Source organism: Gigantopelta aegis, unplaced genomic scaffold, assembly GCF_016097555.1.
Source record: "Gigantopelta aegis isolate Gae_Host unplaced genomic scaffold, Gae_host_genome ctg3255_pilon_pilon:::fragment_2, whole genome shotgun sequence".
Taxonomy (NCBI): Eukaryota; Metazoa; Mollusca; class Gastropoda; order Neomphalida; family Peltospiridae; genus Gigantopelta; species Gigantopelta aegis.
The window spans coordinates 4,693-26,713 of NW_024533252.1; the positions used below are offsets into that span (position 1 = coordinate 4,693).

Here is a 22,021-nt window from a genome sequence, read left to right on the forward strand (position 1 = left end):
AAGAGAGGATCGGACTATTTAATAATATTAAAAAAAAGAAGAAGTAATTTCGACATGGATTTTTGAACGAAGATCTAAAAGTTTTTAAAGTCCGATCTATACGTCCACGTGAGTGGCCTCGTTCAGGCCGTTAGGTTATTACGTCGGCGAGGCTGGAGTGTCCCGGAGGTTCGGCAGCAGATGTTGGCGTCGTAACAGGGTACTGACTACCGTACCGTAGTCGGGGCCGCAGACCGCTCGGATCATCTTATGTAGATTCCGGTTGTCCAACTTGTTCGAAAGTATGGCCTGTCTATAGGTCTGCTCCCTCCGGTGCGTCACGACTACGGTGTGGTGAGTACCGAACATCTTGCTGTGAAGTTCGTACTCGCTGCCGTCCTCCAGGGGTCTCCAGTCCGCGTTGAGGTAACTGCCACGGAGCTTGGTCGGGTCTGTCGTGTCCCCCTGCATGTACTGTTGAAGGTGTTTCTTCAGTCCGCTCACTGCGCTACCGGCGCTGGTCTCTCGGTCTTGGCTGGCTGGCTGGTTGGTGATGTTGCCTTCCTCTTGCCAACGGCGGCTGATCGGGCCTGTGGCGTGGCGACTGGCTGTACCGGCGATACCGGCCAGTTCTGCCTGGGCCGCGTGACGGTCGGCGATGGAGGGTCGTCGTGGGGTGTCTCACACATCGCGGTGTTGAGTCAGTCCCTCTCGATGGTCGACGGTTCCCGCAGGGCTGGTCTCGTCAACTCAGGCTGGCTCTCTCTCTCTCTCTCTCTCTCTCTCTCTCTCTCTCTCTCTCTCTCTCTCTCTCTCTCTCTCTCTCTCTCTCTCTCTCTCTCTCTCTCCTTAAGATTTACTACCAATAATATTTTGGTTCATAATTATTCGTGGAGGGGGCCTTACTCCCCCTCAGCTTCTTACCTTCTACATAAAAAAACTATTTAATCTACCAATCTAGAAAACTGCAACACATATATAATCGTTATAAGATTTTATTTCCTCAAGAAAAGTGTTTCTAGAATTTGAGATATATTTTATATCCTGTGACAATGGATCAAAACCTGCAATATATATAAATAAAAATAATACTTTCAAGTAAACAAAATAAATAACATTATAATGCAGGTTCATGTTCCTTATCAACATATGACGAGTTAACATATGACGTATTAATAGGAGAAGAAGGAATAAGTCAGGAATGGTTATGTAGGTGCATAGTCCTGACCAGATCCAACACAAACACGTTTGTCATTGATCAACTTCACTACCACAAGCGTTCCCGTTGTGTTCAGGTCACACCATACTTTACAGAATCCTCCAATGGTGACGTCTCTCGGCCATCAGATGCTGTTGTTTCTAAGTAACCCCTGCACTCTTATTTGTGTTGTAAATGTACATACGTCCTTTACTGGATCGTGGTCTCGAACATTTCTCCTGAAAAAAGAATATTCGAATAATGTATACGTTTTAAATACATAGATTTATACAGGCATTTTTTATAGGAGGGGGGGGGGGGGACGTAGCCCAGTGGTAAAGCGTTCGCTCGATGCGCGGTTGGTCTGGGATCGATCCCCGTCGGTAGACCCACTGAGCTATTTCTCGTTCCACGACTGGTATATCAAAGGCCGTAGTATGTGCTATCCTGTCTGTGGGATGGTGCATATAAACGATCCTTTACTGCTAATCGAAAATAGTAGCCCAAGACGTGGCGACAGCGGGTTTCCTCTCTAAATATATGTGTGGTCCACAACCATATGCCTGATGCCATATAACCGTAAATAAAATGTGTTGAGTGCGTCGTTAATTAAAAGAGTTCTTTCTTTCTTTCTTTTCTTAAAGGGGCTCTTAAATTGTAATCAGTTACAACTAGAAAGGTGAAGCAAATATATTACAGAATGAACCTATGACTAGAGTATCTATGATTCAAACACCAAACTGAAGTATACTTTACAAACTAGGAAGTATCTACATAGTCTAAATAAAATATCCACCCCGGATCCGGTGGTTCCTGTGGTAGCCGTGCGGGAACGTTGAGCAGATGTATGTAGGGATCAAAACGTACTCTAACGCAGACTCGCACAAAGTAATGACGATATTTCTGTTTCTTTAAATATTCATATCATTTTAATACTGATTGTTTTAATATATACTGACAGGCCGTAATTGTATGTCATATATTGAATCATTCCAAAAGATAATTATTACGTCCTTTTAACACAAACAACATATTCCAAAGACTGTCTTACATTTGCTGCTGTTGTTAATATCCTACCGCATATCAGTGTCTTATCAGCTATTACAATCACAGGGTTAGGGTTGGGGTTATTGCAGAACACTCTCTGATATTCATGTCCGTTTTCGTATGTATGAAATGCTTGAACTTCAAAATCCAGTTTGGTATATTACAGACATTAGAATGACCAGAAACGTTTTGAAAATACTTAAAGATGATTTATTTTTTTGTTCTAAAAAATAACGCTCAGTAAGACAAATTACCTGCATAAAGTGACGTCAGTGGGCTGTACCGATTGGATGACGTTAAGTAATTAATGTAACGGGGATGTAATTATAGATACAGACAGACATATATTTTTAAAAAGTATTTTATACATGTATGGTGATGGAATGATAGAATGATTAGCTGTTAGAAAAACAAATACCACGTAACAGAGTTGTACAAAACATAGCTTTTATTACCTGACGGAGGCAGATTCCCGTATGCATTCAGTTTTCCATAAGGCGTTGCATCATGGGATTGTAAACTTTCGTATGCGTTGGTCGATTCATTTGGCACCCTTGTAGTGTCTGAAATGGAGACATATCAGCATGACATAAGTCATATACCTGTACAGTAATGAGTTTCAAACACAGCAGTGTTAGCATCACACGAATAATTGTTATTCCTTAAATGACCAAAGTGTGTCATATCTTAAACAGATCGTAAACAGTGTTGTTAAATAAACGTTCAATGTGAAATAGTTGTGTAGCTTTATAATGAGTGTGTCAGTGTACGCTTCAGGGAATATTTCATATATTTGAAGATATCGTAAACAAAGAGGTATTCAACAGAACTTTAATGTAAATTAATTATGTACGTTTATATGTATATATATTATATTTGGAAACATTGCAAATAGTGTTAAAATCAAAACTAATTTTATATGATTAGCTATGTTGGTTTATACGAAGGAAAGAAAGAAATGTTTTATTAACGACGCACGGTTATATGGCGTCAGACACATGGTTAAGGACCACACAGATTATACGAAAGAAATAGCATGGATATTTTTATGCTATTACACAATTACTCAATATCTAACTAGTTTCATATTGGAGCACGTAGATTGGCGTAGCATGTTTTGAATTTCAATGACGTTGGTATTACAAGACGTCACTTTGCATCGCCCTGCAACAAAATGAACTGGGTGCACAACGGGTCCTTTTTTTAGAACGCAGGAATACTGTCAATGCAGAATTGCTATTGAAAATGTTTTGTTCATTGATGACTAACGTATCTAAGCGTTTTTGTACACAATTGTATAATACACAAAAATGTACCATTATGAAATGTGAAATTACTGTAAGATAGATTGTTGTATTTAACTTATTGTATATCACGCCAAAACGATGGTATCTGTCGTCGACCGGCTACACAATGTCAGCGTCACATCTATTCAATGCCACTCAGCTAATCCAATCATTATTGTGAATTTCAACACCTCATCAACTGACAAGTTTCACGCCAACATCTAAACTGTACATTACTGACGACTTGTTGCTAATTGTGACGTCGCGTAGGTTTACATGTGATATAGACGACTATCTGACCCAATTCGTTGCAAAATTACAAGTAGTAGTGTTCGACATCAGTTTACTCCTGTCTTACGGCTTTGTTGCAGTTGGTATGTAATAAATAAAATACTATACTGGCTTGCCTCCCACACCATGTTTATGAAACTCCCCAGCAGTGTTGGTATCTGACTCGTCTTTTGCTCGTCAGATACCAAAACTGTTCCTGATTTCATAAAAGCACTATGTTATGTAAGCTCGTTTAATATAATATATGTATCTCACACGTCGTATTTGTTACAGAATACACACGATAATGTTGGCTGCGTCTGTATTTACCTGAACCAGAAGTCTGTTGAACTGTGTCCATTGTGATGTCTTGATAACTAAATGGAAAGAAACAACATGACAAGTCAAAGCAAACGTTTAACATGTCCATGTGTAGTATACAGAGATTATAATACGAACTTGTGTGTCATAGTGATGTTACCGGACACAAGTGTCTTAAAATCAGTATGACTTACACGCGAGTGTAATAATTTCTTTATTATCAGTATTATTATTTTTTAAATTATTTATAAATACTGACTGTGTCATAGAGTTTCAAGTAACTAGAAGAAGTCGACAAAATGACGTCATGTTTAGAAATGAGGTGATTTTGGTAAGCTACGTCATATTCCCTTTATAGATTTTCCCTTTATTACATCTAATGACAAACCAATGTCAAAACGAAATTAAATTAAGTTAAATGAACGTTACTTTGATAATGGCATATACAGTGCAATTACAAATTACACATACACAGAGGTAAAATTCTTATGTATATTATTAATTAGTTTATACTCACACGCTCGTTTCCTTCTGGCGTTTACATTCTGTAAGCAATAAGGGTAACTAAATCAAATTGTGTACAGTATTGTATAGTGCAGTATAGTGCAGTGCAGTACAGTACAGTATTGTATAGTATAATATAATTGTAATCTTAAAACGTTTAAATTTACCGCCTAAGGTATAACCTTGCAAAATAATATTATGGGGGCATTGCAAAGTTGCATCAGTGGCGTCGTGGTTAAGCCATCTTATATAAGGCTGGTATGTACAGGGTTCGCAGACCGGTACCGGCTCGCACCCAGAGCGAATTTGGGTAGGTGTAAGGCCATTACACCCTCTTGTCTCTCACTAACCAGTAACAATTAACAACTAACCCACTGTCCTGGACAGCCAGTCAAGATAGCTGAAGTGTGTGCCCAGGACAGCCTGCTTGAACCTTAATTGAATATAATCAGGAAAATAAGTTGAAATGAAATGAAATATTGTACATAGTAATACATACACCAGTTTTGGCTGTAGGTATATAGTAGTATTAAATAAAAACTGACAATGGCTTCACCATAGACAATAACTGATAAATAATATTTTGTTATTTCATAAACATAGATATATAATTTAACATTTGATAATCCATGCACTGTAAACATGAACTAACCCAATCTAATTATGTAAAATAATAATAGTATTACATAAAATCTGATAATGTGCTCATCGATAGCAATAACTGATAAACAATGTTTTCTTATTTTATGAACATAGATAAATATTTTAACTTAGTATAATCGATGTACTGTAAACATCAACTAACCTGATCTAACTAGGACACCTTTTCTCAGCAAGATGATATTGATGAGCACGGCAGCGACACTGGTGACAACCAATCCTACTACAAGACCAACAGCGACTCCCACTCCCAGTCCAGACGTAGACGATTCTAGAACAGGCTCGTGGGTTTCTTTATAGATGAACAAAAGAAACAAAAACTATTGTATCACTGTACAACATACACTTGCTATTTAAATAAAACAAGAATACAGCTATTTTAATCAAAATAGAATTCAAAGACAAAGGATAGGTATAGGGAAACCCTCTCTTAGTCCAGACAGGAATATTCGCCCCACATATATTTAAATAAAACCACGCCATCACTAGTATTAGCGGATGTATTTTCCGTGCCGGGTGTCATTAAATATTCATTCTTCCATTCATTCATTCACTAGTATTACAGCAATAAAATAGTAACATAGAATGCTGAATAACTATCACTCCAAGTCTGATATATCAAATGTGCTGTCTTCTGTGCGGAAAAGTGTATATCAAAGATCCCTCACTGGTAACTGTTTTGAATAAAAAAATAGCTTACAAATAAATACATGTCATAAGCTAAAAGATAAATAAATGGTATGTAGTGTGACAAAATACGTTTGACTATTTAATATACTCTAACTGCTGCATAGTATCAATAATTAAATGAGGCATGTATCTTATTTCCAGAAACAAATACAATTTACTTACTGGAAAAGGGCAGTGTTCTGCATGTTGTCAAACAGAAACTGCTGTCGTCTTTGGTAGATGAAGAGAATATTTTAAAATAATACGAAGAATTGGATTGTAAGTGATCGACATGTACAATAAAGGTATTGTTTTCTCTCTGAGTAGGTAACATGGACACAAGATCCCAGCGTGAGTTCTTTGAGAGACGCTGTTCAACAGAGAACCTGTTCGATTTGTCGGTTCTGTCGTAATTCCACTCCAAATCCACGCTGGTCTCCGACTGATCTGTGCAGTAACACGAGTCAGGTGCTGCTTCCAGAACTAAAACACAAATATTTAGTAACACAATCTATATTCAAAACAGACCTACATGTGCCAATATTGAAATGATAAATGTATGAGGCATATTCGGAATTGATATTTAGTCTGAATGATTGGTTATTTATCAGCTAAATCATCCATCTTAAGTAAGTCAACAATACCATGGCTGGCCACTGGACAACGTTTTACAAGACTAGCCAAACATATCTAACAAACGCGGGCAAAATGTTCTTGGATATGTTTTAAAGCAATGAATTGTAATGAAAATTGTATGGTAAAAAACAAAATAATCATAATAAAAGTAAACATATGACGTATTAATAGGAGATTAATAGCATTGTATATTAACATAAGCTGATTCTTGTGGTGTTAATTACAGTAGACGGTCTGGATCTGCCTTATCGTCATAGAGCACCCTAGTAGATGTTTGTAAATCGATCTTCAATGTTTGTGTTCTCTTTCATTTTATTTATACTTATTTTCGTCTTTATAAGTACCCTGAGCGCACACTTCTGCTATGTGAGTTGTGTGGCCACAACATATGGATAGTGGAAAGAAGTGTAGTGGTCTTACATCCATCCTGGGTGTGAACTGGTACCAGGATGCGAACCCAGTAGATAGCCATACCACTGAGACCGGTCTGTGTTCTCTGAAATAGGTTTGTTTGAAATTATGAACAAATCCATCATGTGTGAATCATGTAGACAGAGAAAGTACACCTTCTGTGGTAGAAATTCTGAACTCCAATAGGTGTGTATTCATATCTCACATTACAGTGCTGCTGGTTAACCACAAACTATCCTCGCTAATCTTCTTCTCTAATTTTAGTGTTGATTTAAACAATATTTATTTCTGGGATTGATCAACAGGCATAACCTATATAAAGACCTTTCCCTGCATTATACAACTGAAATATTAACTGGTCAACATAGAAAGTACAAGATATGCATTTAGTGTTGAATAATATAAAACTATTGTATATGTAACCTGTCATAATACAACTATTTGTATATAGATAAGAACAGACAGACGAGAAGAATAAAGGTGAACGGTTTTATCAGTCAAAACGTTTTCCTGTAGTGTTAAGTTGGGATCGCCTTATATTAATGTGTTGATATTTAAATTTAAATGATTCAACCTGGATAAATAGGACTGGCGGTCTCTATTATATAGAGGGCAAAATAACAGGAAATGTTCCGAGTCTTCAACAGGTACAATGTGGATTATCTCCAACGAAGCGTGTAAATGTGTGGCCGTTTAGATCACTTATTCCTAATCGAAGTCTGCAGTGCAGTATTTGTAGCTTTCTTTCGCCCTCATAAAAATTACTGAAAATGAGATTAAAAGGCAAATTGGCTGCTTAGGCAATAATGAAGCCCCTGGACCAGATGGCATCCAAAATGAATTTTTAAAAGCAACAAGTTTCTACCTATCGCCATTATTAACAACTTTATTCAATAATATATTAGATAGTGGATGTTTTCCGCATGTGTGGGCAAAAAATATAATATGTCCTATATTTAAATCTGGTTTTAGGGACGATCCAACTAATTATAGAGGGATCTCTTTGATTGACTCTTTATGTAAAATCTTTACATCTGAGTGATCGGCTGCGTAAGTGGCTCGATGAAAATCTAGTGATTGAAGAGTCTCAAGCAGGATTTCGATCTAATTATTCTACTGCAGACCATATTTTTACCCTTCATGCAGTGATTGAGAAATAAAAATATAAATCTAGAGGTAGATTATACTGTTTATTTGTAGATTTTTCCAAAGCGTTTGATACGTTACAGCATGATGTACTGTTGAATAGCTTAGTTGAAGTGTGAATTTTGGGCAAATTTGTCAATATTAATTCATCAATGTACAGTAAACTACATTTTTGTGTAACAACAGCAAATGGTCTTACTGACTATTTTAAGTGTAACATCGATACGCGTCAGGGGTGTATTTTTCCGAAGTTCTGGTAATCATCGGGTCTTTATTACGGCAAATTTGGAAAATATGCACATATGAGAGACTCAAAGATCTGCTCACCAGTGACAATAACACTTGCTGAGCCTGTCAGAGAACCATATCTAGCAGACACAGTTGACGTATCTCAATAAATAACAAAGATCTACTCACCGGTGACAATGACACTTGCTGAGCCTGTCAGAGAAGCATATCTAGCAGACACAGTTGAAGTATCTCAATAAATAACACAGCTCTACTCACCAGTGACAATAACACTTGCTGCGCCTGTCAGATAACCATAACTAGCAGACACAGTTGAGTATCTCAATAAATAAAAAAGATCTACTCACCGGTGACAATGACACTTGCTGAGCCTGTCAGAGAAGCATATCTAGCAGACACGGTTGAAGTATCTCAATAAATAACACAGCTCTACTCACCAGTGACAATAACACTTGCTGCGCCTGTCAGAGAACCATAACTAGCAGACACGGTTGAAGTATCTCAATAAATAGCAAAGATCTACTCACCGGTGACAATAATACTTGCTGACCCTGTCAGAGAACCATATCTAGCAGACACAGTTGAGTATCTCAATAAATAAAAAAGATCTACTCACCAGTGACAATAACACTTGCTGCGCCTGTCAGAGAACCATAACTAGCAGACACAGTTGAAGTATCTCAATAAATAACAAAGATCTACTCACCAGTGACAATAACACTTGCTGAACCTATGAGGGAACTATATCTATCAGACACAGTTGAGTATTTCAATAAATAACAAAGACCTACTCACCAGTGACAATAACACTTGCTGCGCCTGTCAGAGAACCATATCTAGGAGACACAGTTTTCGCCGAACACGTGTACTCTCCTTGGTCAGAGTCTCGGAACGCAGCAATCAGTAACACAGGACCATCAGCTACATGTGTCGTGCCGCGAGTCCACTCAAACGTAGGGGTGGCTGGGTTACTGTCAGCGGAACAGCGTAATATGAGCAGTTTCCCCAGCTCTACTCTCGTGTGTTTCCTTGAGGATATCACCACCCGTGGAGAATCTGTATTGACCCGCAATAAATGAATAAATAAATACACACGAACAAGAAATGATGTACTTGCAAAAATTAATTGAATATGTGTGTGTGTGTGTGTGAGAGAGAGAGAGAGAGAGAGAGAGAGAGAGAGAGAGAGAGAGAGAGAGAGAGAGAGAGAGAGAGAGAGAGAGAGAGGAAGACAGGTAGGGCGATGAAAAGAGATAAACAGAGATATACATGCAAAGACAAAATTAATGAAGATAATATACTGATACTGTGACACGATTTTGTTTAAATTATGGGATTCTAGTGTGTGTGTATGCGTGTGTGGGTCAGCGTACTAGACTTACTAGAATACCACTCAAGGAATTTCTTGATATTTCTTTTAGTTTCATCAGGGTATGAACAACAAATATCTGCAAAATGTCTGAATCAGCAAAGCCATTTTCACATACATTTGAAGCTGATGTTTTTCGTTCATACCCAGATGAATGTAAAGAATACTTATAATTAAATGTGAATCATACTTGTTAATAATAACACTAAAACTTCATACTTTATTTTGTATTATTTTTGGTATGTAAACAATAACGCTCAATAAGACAACTTGCCCATATAATATGTTGTCATCAGATGTAACGTTCCCTGGTGACGTAGTTTTTACATTTATCAAGAAATTAACAAACTCCCATTGCTAAGACTGGATCAATGAGATGATGTTATGTTGTAACGAATGTAACAGGAATTATTAATATACTGATATCATAGTACAAACTAACATTGTTCTGCATACAAAAAATAATACTAATAGTACACATTAATCTGCACTTGTCTGGACTCAGGTCTAGATTGTCCGTCTCTGTCTGTGAAGAGATTCCCAGCTGTACACTTGTACTCGTCTCCATTACTACTACATACTAATATATTACATACTAATATACTAGAAACTAAAATAGTGTTACTTACAGTACACATTGAGCTGCACTGCGTTAGACTTAGGTCTCGATTGTCCGTCTCTGTCTGTCAAGAGATTCCCAGCTGTACACTTGTACTCGTCTCCGTTGTCTTCCTTTGATGGTGTGAACGTGTAGTTGAATCCTGTGTGTTCTATAGTATTGCTATTTCTAATCCAGTGAAAGGTAGCCTCTGGGTTTCCCTGATCTTCACTAGATAACGAACATATCATTGAACCTGGTCTGTCTTCAAGCCAAGGTTGTGATGGACCTAGAGACAAACTCGGTGTTCCATGAGGATCTGAAATTTGTTAGAAATTCTACATTAAAATATATACTATACAATAGATACGGTACTACAGTATATATTTATTTTATTCATAAAATACTACTACACAGGCCACTTATCAAAATAATTCCTTTGCTGGCATAATGTTTTAATACAAATAGTGTTCGATCTATAAGTATTTTACTATTATGCCAGATGCTATTACATAAATTATCGTTTATACATTCAGGATTACGTTTGTTTTCTATCTTTACCCAACAAAGTAAAGATATTTGGAGATTGGTTCGCTTTAATTAGCTCATTTATTGATGTTATATTTGTAACAGACTTAAAAAAGATAAACCCACTTTGAATTATTTACAATCTTCGTACCCACGAGATTTTGAAAGCGATCATGAAGTTACTTACATTTAACATTTTGAGTTCTCCTACTTTATAGTCTTGAGTTATTAGATCATGTTTTAACTTTTCAGTTTATTCTGCCAAATTTTTGTTTTTAAATAGTGTATTTATAATTTTTAAGAACATTTCTCCTAGGTTCTGTAAAGATATTAAAAGATGTGTTATAATTGGTATTATTAATGTTTTAAGAACAGTTATTCTACCTAAGACTGTTAATTTTCTTATAGACCATCTTTTCAAGTTGACTGGAAAGTTGACACCAAGTCAGTTGAACTGGGTAGTGTATGGAGATAAAAAAAAAAAAAGTTTTTAGAAAACATTTTACTGCTTATCCAGATAGCTTTTGACTAGTTTATTTTTAGACCTGAAATATGTTCATAATAATCTAATAACATAAGTGTACCGTACATGGAATCGGGGGATCCATCTAAAATAAAACTTGTATCATCTGCGTATTGCGATATTAGATATTCATCACTATCTATATTTATGCCTTTAATAGTTGGATTATTTCTAATAATAAATGCAAGGATTTCAGCACATATTATGAAGATATATGGCGACAACGGGTCACCCTGCCTGCAGCCCCTTTTATCACAATTGATTGGGATAAAAATCCATTTTTATTACCTTAGAAAAATTATTGTTATAAAACGTTTTGATCCAGTTTTTAATAGATGATTTAAAATTAAATATATCAAACACTTGATGTATGAATGACCATGATACAGAATCAAAAGCTTTTTCAATCTCTGTTAGTAAGAGTAAGCCGGGAATGTTGTGTGATTCGGTATATTGCATAATATCACATATTAGTCTTATATTTTCTCCAATGCATCTTCCTTATATGAAACCAGGTTGATCTTTATCTATTACTATATCTAATATCTGCTTTATCCCGTTAACGATACAACCTGATGCCATTTTGTAAAAACAGTTTAATAAAGGACTAAAGGACTTCAATTTTTAAGATATTCTTTTGGTTTATTTACTTTTGGAATACATGTAATTATATCTACCTTTTGAACATTAGACATCTTTTTATCAGAATAACTATAGTTAATAGATCAAACTTTGAAATGTCCCAAGAATTGCGTCGAAAAAACACCCAAGCTTGGGCTCTCTTCAGTTTTGAGCTTTTGGGTGATTAATATGTTTATAGTTTTTTGGTGTCTCTGTGTTATATGTCGATTATGGAAACTATGGCATTAACATATTTAAGTTTAAGTTTAATAGTTCTTTAGTTGATTTGCAACGTCAAGAATCGATTGAAAGCCCAGATTCTTCAAAACTAAAACCACAATTATAATTAAAAGAACCAGTATAGTTTAATGATTGAACATTCTTATTTTAAATGTTAAATATAGATGTTTTGTGTCCTTGTTCTGCAAATCATATCTGCATACGTGTATAAATGGCAATTTCCGTTACCCCCCCCCCCCCCCCCCCATAAAACAGCAATAATAAATCAATTCATTTACAACGTCTAATTCATACCCATTAAAGTGTCACTTCTCAGGATAATCATATAAATACAGCCCTACTTACCCTCGAATTTGAAAGTGCCAAACAGCCAGAGTTTAACAGGGACCATAAAGAACCGGAATGAGAAAGAGAGAGAGAGAGAGAGAGAGAGAGAGAGAGAGAGAGAGAGAGAGAGAGAGAGAGAGAGAGAGAGAGAGAGAGAGAGAGAGAGAGAGAGAGAGATTTAATTTTTAAAATTTATTTTATATTTGTTTAGTTGTTTTTATATAACTTATATTATTTATTTTATTTTATTATTATAATTATTATGTTATGTTTAGTATGTCATAATTATGTTAGTACCGTGTTTAAATAAATAAAAAAAATTAGACAGTGTTGTCATTGTGTAACAATTAAAGATGAGCGTCTGTCATTCAACGACATTCAGTTTGGAGAACAGATCAGTTTTAATTTAATATTATATTTTAATAAAATATTTTAAGATATCTCTGATTATTCTCTAACAACTTTTTCCGCTGGACTGTTTATATAGTCGATTCATTCTACCCAAGAGAGTCAAAGCGACCACCATCGTTATCCCATGTAGGATGATGTGCTGACAAGTGTGTATGGGGGAGGGGGGGGGGGGGTTGGGTCGCCGGAGGTCATTAAAAGTGAAGAGAGTACAAATTTGAAGAAAAGTGTAATCTTCATTTTCTTAATAAATATTATCTTCACAGCCCTACCTATTATGTGGGATTACTTGTACACACAAATACCAAACTAATGCTTAAAACATTAATTTGGATTGCATTCAAAACAAAAATCTAAACTTTAACGTAAATTTTTTCAGTTTGATTGATTTTTCGAAACAAAACCCAAGTAGTTTCAAACACACCATGCAAACTTTATTTTAAGAGAGAGAGAGAGAGAGAGAGAGAGAGAGAGAGAGAGAGAGAGAGAGAGAGAGAGAGAGAGAGAGAGAGAGGTCATTAAAGATCAAGGGGTACAAATTCAAAGAAAACATTCAATTTTAATTTTCGTTATACATATGATCTTCATAGTCCTACCTTTCATGAGGGAACGCAAATACCACATTGAATTAGGCAAACCTTTGCTTTAGATTTCTATTTGCATAGTATTCAATACAAAATCTCAACTTTAACGTCACTTTTCTCAGTTCATTGATTTTTCAATTAAAAAGGGGGTTTCAAATAGGATATCGTTCTACCAGACAGAGTCAAAGCAACCACCGTGTTTATTTCATGTAGGATGATGTGGTGCACCATATTCCAGTGGAGTGTAGCTTTAAAAGCAGGTTCACCTACAAAAACCCTTTGAACCGATCCAAAGGTCTCTCTAAAACATTAAATCAGTGAGTAGCGACAGGCGGTGTTTACAAATGGTAGGCATATAATCAACGCGAAATTCCTCATTCATGGGGGACAATTACAAGCCACAGTCTCCATCATGAGGAAGATTCAACGGTTTCCCATTCATCTTGGCGCAGGACAAGATTCATGTTCATTCCTTCAGCTGCTAGCTTTAAAATGGCAGCTATTTTTAACTTTTAGGAGTTTGTATATTTTCAATAGTGTTTAATGTGTTAAATATATCGGTATACCAAATAGTGTGCTATTATAACAAACCTGCAATTTCTCACCATTTAGACATACTTTATCCTATATTGCACCTCCTAAACTTACTTAAATTCTCTCAAAATGTTTATAAGATTTTCCACAATGTTTCTGTTTTAACTTACATATTGTATTATATTTGCTTATGTGATAAACATGTATGATAGGATAAGAAAAATCAGCCAAGTGATGTTAAAGTTGAGATTTTGTATTGAATAATATGCAAAATTAAAATTTTGAAGCAATAGTTTGTCCATTTCACTGTGCTGTATTTTTTAAAAAGTAACCCCATTAAGGGTATGACTGCAAAGATATGACGAAAATGGAAATTTACAGGGGGTTTTCAAATGTGTACCCTTGACCTTCAATGCCCTCTGGTGACCTTCCACACTTTTCAAATCTGACTTCCACTAGAATATGATGCAGCACATTATCCTGTAAGTAATAGCCTTGGCGGTAGCTTTGACTCTCTGTCTTTGGTAGAACTAAATCCAAGTTTACTCCACCTTTTTGGATTAAAAAAAAGCAGTCGAACTAAGAAAATTGACGTTAAAGTTGAGATTTTGCATTGAAGCCTATGCAAATATATTTTTATTGCAATAGTTTGGGTAAGTGAATGTATTGTTTGTGTTTATAAGTAAAAGGTATGGCTATGAAGATACTATTGATGAACAAAGGTAACATTTACTATTTTCTTCAAATTTGACCTTTAATGACCTCTGGTAATCCTTACACACTTTTCAAAGCTAACCTCTACTGGAATATGATGCAGCACCTCATCCTAAATGGAATAACCATGGTGGTCGCATTGCCTCGCTCTCTGGTAGAACGATATCCTATTTGAAACCCTTTTTTAATAACAAAAAATCAGTAAACCTGACACAAATGATGTTGAAGTTGAGAATTTGTGTTGAATACTACGGAAATTGAAATTTCAAAGCAATAGTTTGGCTAATTCAATGTGTAATTTGTGTTTAGAAGTAATCCCACATGAAAGGTAGAACTACGTAGATAATATTTATGAAAAAAAATTAAAATTGAAAGTATTCCTCGAATTTGTACCTTTAATGATCTCCGATGACTTTTGGAAGCTGACCTCCACTGGACATAATTTTACATGCAATAACCATGGTGGTTGCTTTGATTCTCTCTCTCTGGTAAAATGGTATCCTATTTGAAACCAGGATTCCTTTTCTCTATCTCAAAAAATCAGTCAAACTGAGAAAAGTAACGTTAAAGTTGAGGCTTGTATTTAACACTAAGTAAATCGAAATTTCAAAGCATCAGTTTGGCTATTTCAGTGTCTTGTTTGTATTTATAAGTAATCCCACATAAAAGTTATGGCTATGAAGATAATATTTATGAAGAAAATTAAAAAGTACTTTTTTCCTTCAAATGTGTACCCCTTGACCTTCAATGATCTCTTGTGACAACCCCCCCCCCCCCCCCCAACACACTTCTCACTGGAATATGATGCAGCACATCATCCTACATGGAATAACTATGGTGGTAGCTTTGACTCTCTCGGGTAGAACAACATCCTAAAATAAAGTAAAGCAGTAAAATGCCCGCCAGGTGCACAGACAGTCTACGATCGAGTCCCATATATTTCTCGTTCCAGACAGTTCACCACAACTGGTATATCAAATGCCGTGGTATGTGCTATCCTGTTTGTGGTGCATATAAAACATTCCTTGGTGCTAATGAATTTTTTTAGCAGATTTCCTCTGTAAGATTATATAAACATTCAACAAGATGACAAATGTTCATTCAGGAAATCAGTTTGAGAAACGTTTATTCATTTATTTTGGTTCTGTCCAAAAAATTAATACGCACATTTTGGCAAAATCTACAGGAATTGCTAATGAAGAGGAAAATAATTTACTCATATTAGGCATGATAATCATAGGGCAGATGACATATTACATTTGAATATATTACTTGAAAAGCAGTATATATACATAGGATGAAGGATATAGGGGTAGTACCATATTTTACAATCCTTTCAAAACATGTTTTAATTACAATACTGAAAGATTTCTTGCATTTCACAGTTGTAACTGGACCAAAGTTGATCAACGGTGATCGATCTACAAACATTTAATTAAATAGTTGTTTTGTGTTAAAGCGACGAGCCTGTTTATGTTTTTTTCATATATCAAACAAGAATCAACAAGAATATTAAAATAGAGAAAAGGCTTTCATTGTTTACTCTTTTTTTCTTTCTCTCCCTCTCTTTCCTTTGTATAATTCTTATGTAAGTATATATTTACAAACTATTTATTTTATTTTATCTATATTTTATTTATTTATTCTGTTAAAAATAACCTTGTATTTTCTCTTCGTTTTATTCTTGTGGAATCCCATGATATCTTATAAATCCAACTGCATTACTTGGTCACAATATATATCTCACAATATATATCTCACAATATATTTACTAAAATTAAGCTTGATATCTAATGATGTACTGTTCTCAAATTGTAGTACAGAATATTATATTTCGACATGACAGTTTTTGTCAAATGTATTTATTAATAAGGTAATGCATTAGGAGTCCCCAATCCTAACATTATCAATGCATTTTGGGGCAATACTAATATAAAAAATTGACATCCAATAGCCGATGATTAATAAATCAATGTCCTCTAGTGGAATCCTTAAACAAAACAAACGTTAAATTTTAACTTTATTCCTGAAACATTATTTCAAAACAATGTGGGTGACCGTGTAGTTGCAAATCATTTCAGTTATTGTGCCTACTAGTCTCGATATTTCTTAGTAGGGGAACGTGTCCCCAGAACCCCCAAAAGGTTCGGGGATTTCAACACATCTCTTTCCATCCCTAAGACCATCTCACTGACAATCCCCCCCCCCCCCCCCCCCCCCCCCCCATTTTAGAATACACTCTGCGGGCTATGTTTAAGGGGTGAATATAATGAGTTAATTATTAGCAGGGGTGGAGGTGTAACATTAACTCGGCTATGTGTTTCTGTGGAAAATTTCCTCTTTATGCTGGCGTATGTTAAAATAGTACGTATGTGCTATTTTCTGAAGTTGCATCCCGTGCTTAGTTTAAAGTTTGTTTTGCTTATCGACACCACTAGAGCACATTGATTTATTAATAATTGACTATTGGATGTCAAACAGTTTGTAATTTTGACAGTCTTAGAGAGGAAACACGTTCCGGTTTTCCATTAGTAGCAAGGGATCTTTAACATGCACCATCCCAAGGCCTATGAAATACCAGCGTGGTGCACAGGACTCCGTGCTTTGAGTAAAATACAAAATCACATGTAAGTGGGTTTTTTTAGTTTCTGTTTTACACAAGGTTCGGACATTTCAACACATCTATTTCCATCCCTGGGGCCATCTCTCTGACAATGACACCCCCCCCACCCCCCGACACACACACACACACACATACTCCATGTTAAAACACACTCCGTGGGCCCTGTTTAACGGGTGAATATAATTAATTAGTTAATTATTAAAATGGTTAGGGTGTAACATTAACTCGGCTATTTGTTTCTGGGGAAGATTGCCTGTGTATGTTGGCGTTAGTTAAAATATTACGTACGTGTGACTTTGTAAAGTTGCATCCCATGCTTAGTTTAAAGTTTAGTTTGTTTAATGATAACACTAGAGCAAAATTATTTATTAATAATCGGCTATTGGATGTCAAACATTTGGTAATTTTGACAGTCTTAGAATGGAAACCCAATACGTTTTGCCATTAGTTGGAAGGGATCGTTTATATGCACGATCCCACAGACAGGACAGCACACACCACGACCGTTGATATACCAGTCGTTGTATACTGGACCTCGTGCTTAGAAAAATACACAAAACCACATATAAGTGTTTTTCTATTATTATTTTTTCCACAAGTGTAATTCCTGCCGAAACCCCGATGCTGCAGGCAGATGGGTTCTGGGCAGTATGTACACGAGTGGAATATAGAAATCAGAAAAACACATATGTGGTTTTGTTTTATTAATATATTACAGCCCCTAAATTGGAATTTCTTTTCCAAACAACTGTAAAGACGCGGTGATTTTACAATGTACACAACTAGGTCTCTTCGGTTCATATTGTCATGTTCTCAAACATCACTTGTGTGGTCTATGATACATTTAACTAAATGTAGGAAAGGAAACTCTAACAGAAAGTAACAATTCGTGTGTTGAATATGTTTAAGACATTGATTTTGATCAAATCCAAGTTGATATTTGAGTTAATTGTGTGTTTTTATTTTGTCGCTTGCACTTAACCAAAGTGAAAGTATTATTATCGTAAACAGCTACCTTGAAAGCCAGATCAGATACATTGAATCTGGGGAACTAACTAACGGCCTGTGGCAGAATTTAGTGGGCCCGTTACTATTGTAATACTCTAAATACTGTCATGGAAACTGTAACAGAGTTGAAATGTAGTAGTTGCCCGGTCGCCGTTAAGGACGACTTTGAATTTTACAAAAATAGTCCGTTGTGCGATCATCGATTTTAGGGTATGGCTAGAGTGACAAAACACACTGAGTCTGTGCTGGTGCGAACTACATATCTGGCAGCAGAAGACATAGAACATGTTCTATATGTTGACAGCGTCAGACTTTGGATCGTGGCTTTCTAAAAATAAAGCTTAAAACGTATTGCAGACATTAAATAAAATACCAGGAAGGAGTAACAACAGTTGTTTCCGTCATCAAAGGATAGGTCAATTCAGAAATAAGCAGGACCTCGGTAGCATTTCTACTGCAAAGGTAGCTCCCAGAGATGTCACCACCTTCAGATTAATGACAGCCTCAAAGAACACACGCTCCAAATGGAGGGCATTGTATCTCAATCACTTGGACCATTACCGTGAGCTCTGTACACACCAGATTTATTACTTAGAAAGACTAACCACGCCATTGGTGGGGTTCTTTGAAATTGCTGACCAGCTTCAGGGAAAGCCAGGACATGTTTTTAGTTGGGTAAAGGGATTCGAAACCAGTACCCACCAGCCTCAAGTCCTATAACTTAACCATTACACTGCCGAGGCGGGTTTAGAATAATTACAACATGTTACTATACACATTTGTTTGATGTCAGGCGAGTATCCATCACTAGCCATAGGGAAATTAAATACTAGTTCTAAAAACAATTTAAAAAAAGTATATTTTCGTTTGGAGGGGTGGGTGGGTGTTGTGTGTGGGGGGGGGGGCCCCCGGTTAACTCATGTCTGTTTGAGTGATTTTAATATATAAATACATAAAATATTTTGAATTATTTTGGATTTCTCTACAAAAAGTTAATTAAAAATGGTAATTGTATGTAATGCCAAACCTTTTATATTACGTTTTTATAAAAACTAAATGATATATAAACATTTTTCTGAAACTGAAATATTGCATTATACAAAACTTAGGCACTGCAATGTATGTATTACCACTGCTACAATTTTTAACTTCAGTATTTTATTAAATGCTTTTTAAAATTATATTTAACATTACCACAGGTGTGACAAATATCATTGACAGGGACTGCTTAATGATAAAGTTGCACTGGGTTAAAATAGGTTGTTTTACTGTGTGTTGGTGATATTTCTAAAATGATTATTTTAGGGTAGGGTCAGAAAAAGAGTGATAATGCTCAAAAGCTACCACTATTCCAGTGCTATCACATATTTTCCAGTCCCAGATATGCGCAACTTTCTAAAATTTACTACACTGGCGTAGAAAACGGGGAGGGGGGTGTCAAGGGGGCATGTGCCCCCCACTTTTCAGATCTTTTGCTTTATGTTTGCTTTATAATAGTGTAAAAGTGTGTAAACATATAATGGACGCCACTCTCCCCCCGCCCCTCCACCCCCCCCCCCCCCCCCCCCACACTTTTTGGCACTTTCCTACGTTCATGTACTATGAGCCTTATTTCCCCAAATGATACCAATAAACCTTATTGGCTCATGGACTATTACGGAAAATAGTACTTTTAGATACATGGTATGTTTCATTCTTTATACTTACTGGAAGCTGGCAAATTTCTATAATTAAAATACTTTCGTCAACAAAAACTTCTGCATTTGACGTCATAGCTTTTTTTTTTTGATGACGCACAATTGTTATTTAAAGATAGCGCGCCAAAATACATATCGCGCCATAATACATACCTAGACGATATGTCTAGATCTACAATTCCATTTTCGGGGAATACCCATACTGCTAAAACTATAGCATCATGATTTGTGGATGGACTTGTGAATATTCGTCATATTTTGGGGTAGATATTTATTGTGACATATGATACACTTGTTCAAATAAATATACATGTGCGTGTGCGTGTGTGTGTGTGTGTGTGTGTGTGTGTGTTAAAACATATTAATAAGATCATCACTTACTATAAACTTCCAGACTGAAGTTCTGACTGCGTGTTCTAGCTGTATTCAGTAAACACCACCAGTCTGTGGCATCATGCTCTGCAGCTCTGTTGATCTTTAATATATAGTTTTTGGTGGAGGACGAGCTGTTGCTTGTTCCACTCCCACAGGTTGCAGTGTAACCTGACGGTGGGCCAGATATCACAGTACATGAAGAACCAGTCTGGTAGAAAGGTGCAAACACACCAGTGGTTTGTTTCTTATAAATATATACTGCATCATTAAGACCAACCGCCTGTGAGACTGTACAGGTGAGTGTAAACGGCTCGTTCAACGCTGCATGAGACGAAGACCCAGACAAATTCAGTGAAACACCTGGAAAAGAAAAAAGAAGAAGAGTAAAACCAACACAGAAACTAATTTCAAATGGCAAAACCACCACACACATTCTTAGTTTACGCTGCAACCAATCCACTATATAAGCCACGTTTTCAATTATTTATTAGAAATGTTGGTAGTTGCGGTGCTAGTAATCTCTAGGATACCTTACTAGAAACTTAATTTAACTTGGCAACAAATTAAAAAACCCAGTTAATATCCCCCCCCCCCCCCCCAAAAAAGAAAAAGAAAAAAAAAAAGACATTTTTTTTACACCTCTTCTAAAAACAAAATGACAAATAAACAAAACAACAACAAAATAACAAACAATTCATCAAAAAGAGAAACCCACACACACACCACACGCGCGTGCGAACGCACGCACACACACACATGTTCACCCTTCCTTCTATTCCTAATAAAGGACTACAACGTAGTTTGCAATGAAATGGTCTGGAAAACAATCAATACAGTCTCATGCTCTAGGTTTTTTTAAATATATGTGTGTGTGTGTGTGAGAGAGAGAGAGAGAGAGAGAGAGAGAGAGAGAGAGAGAGAGAGAGAGAGAGAGAGAGAGAGAGAGAGAGAGAGAGAGAGAGAGAGAGAGAGAGAGAGAGAGAGAGAGAGAGAGAGAGAGAGAGAGCGCGAGCTTTTTGTACATGCCTATACCATTAGGATTTGATGTCTTACCCGGGTCCAGTCTCTGGTACAGCCACACACCTGACCCGGAACAGATGGTCTGTTTTTGTCTACCTTGAGAAAGTGTAATTTGCTTTTGTGCCGCCTCCCCATTTATTTTAGATTAGATACCGCCCAGAGAAGCCTCATTTGCAATCATACATGCATACGTACATACATACATACATACATACATACATGTATTATTGTCTATTAAAATGTGCATTTAAAGAGTAATTATAGAGCATATTATATTGTTTGTGGTATATAAAAACAAAAGTAATCCCATAACTGCTTGAATCTAAAATGTTAAAGTGTTGTGTTAACCGACTTGAAGTATGTACAAACTCACCAATTTGTAGTATGTCGAAGTTTTAAGCTCCAGTTCCGACTGCCTGGACATTAACGTCATGTCAAATTCTATGGGCCGAATTTACAAAGCCTGTTTTTGTCTT

At 36.2% G+C, this 22,021-nt stretch overlaps 1 protein-coding gene across 1 annotated transcript; it reads right to left on the reverse strand.

The window, feature by feature from the left end:
- Positions 1-979: 979 nt before the first annotated feature.
- LOC121392011 lies at positions 980-20,183 on the reverse strand. The gene is made up of 9 exons (XM_041523424.1): positions 20,161-20,183; positions 10,375-10,662; positions 9,172-9,432; positions 6,118-6,417; positions 5,411-5,557; positions 4,619-4,646; positions 4,111-4,157; positions 2,680-2,787; positions 980-1,416 (listed from the first exon to the last, which is right to left on the reverse strand). The coding sequence occupies exons 2-9, from the start codon at positions 10,592-10,594 to the stop codon at positions 1,388-1,390; spliced, it is 1,140 nt and encodes a 379-aa protein (XP_041379358.1). The 5' UTR covers positions 10,595-10,662; positions 20,161-20,183; the 3' UTR covers positions 980-1,387.
- Between the last annotated feature and the right edge of the window lie 1,838 nt (positions 20,184-22,021).

Coding starts and splice junctions, on each gene's coding strand:
- LOC121392011 (XM_041523424.1), bottom strand. CDS start 10,594: ATGATATGTTCGTTATCTAGTGAAGATCAGGGAAACCCAGAGGCTACC. Junction 9,433..10,374: donor AGTGCAGCTCAATGTGTACT/GTAAGTAACACT, acceptor GGGTCAATACAG/ATTCTCCACGGGTGGTGATA. Junction 5,558..6,117: donor CAGAACACTGCCCTTTTCCA/GTAAGTAAATTG, acceptor TCATCTATAAAG/AAACCCACGAGCCTGTTCTA.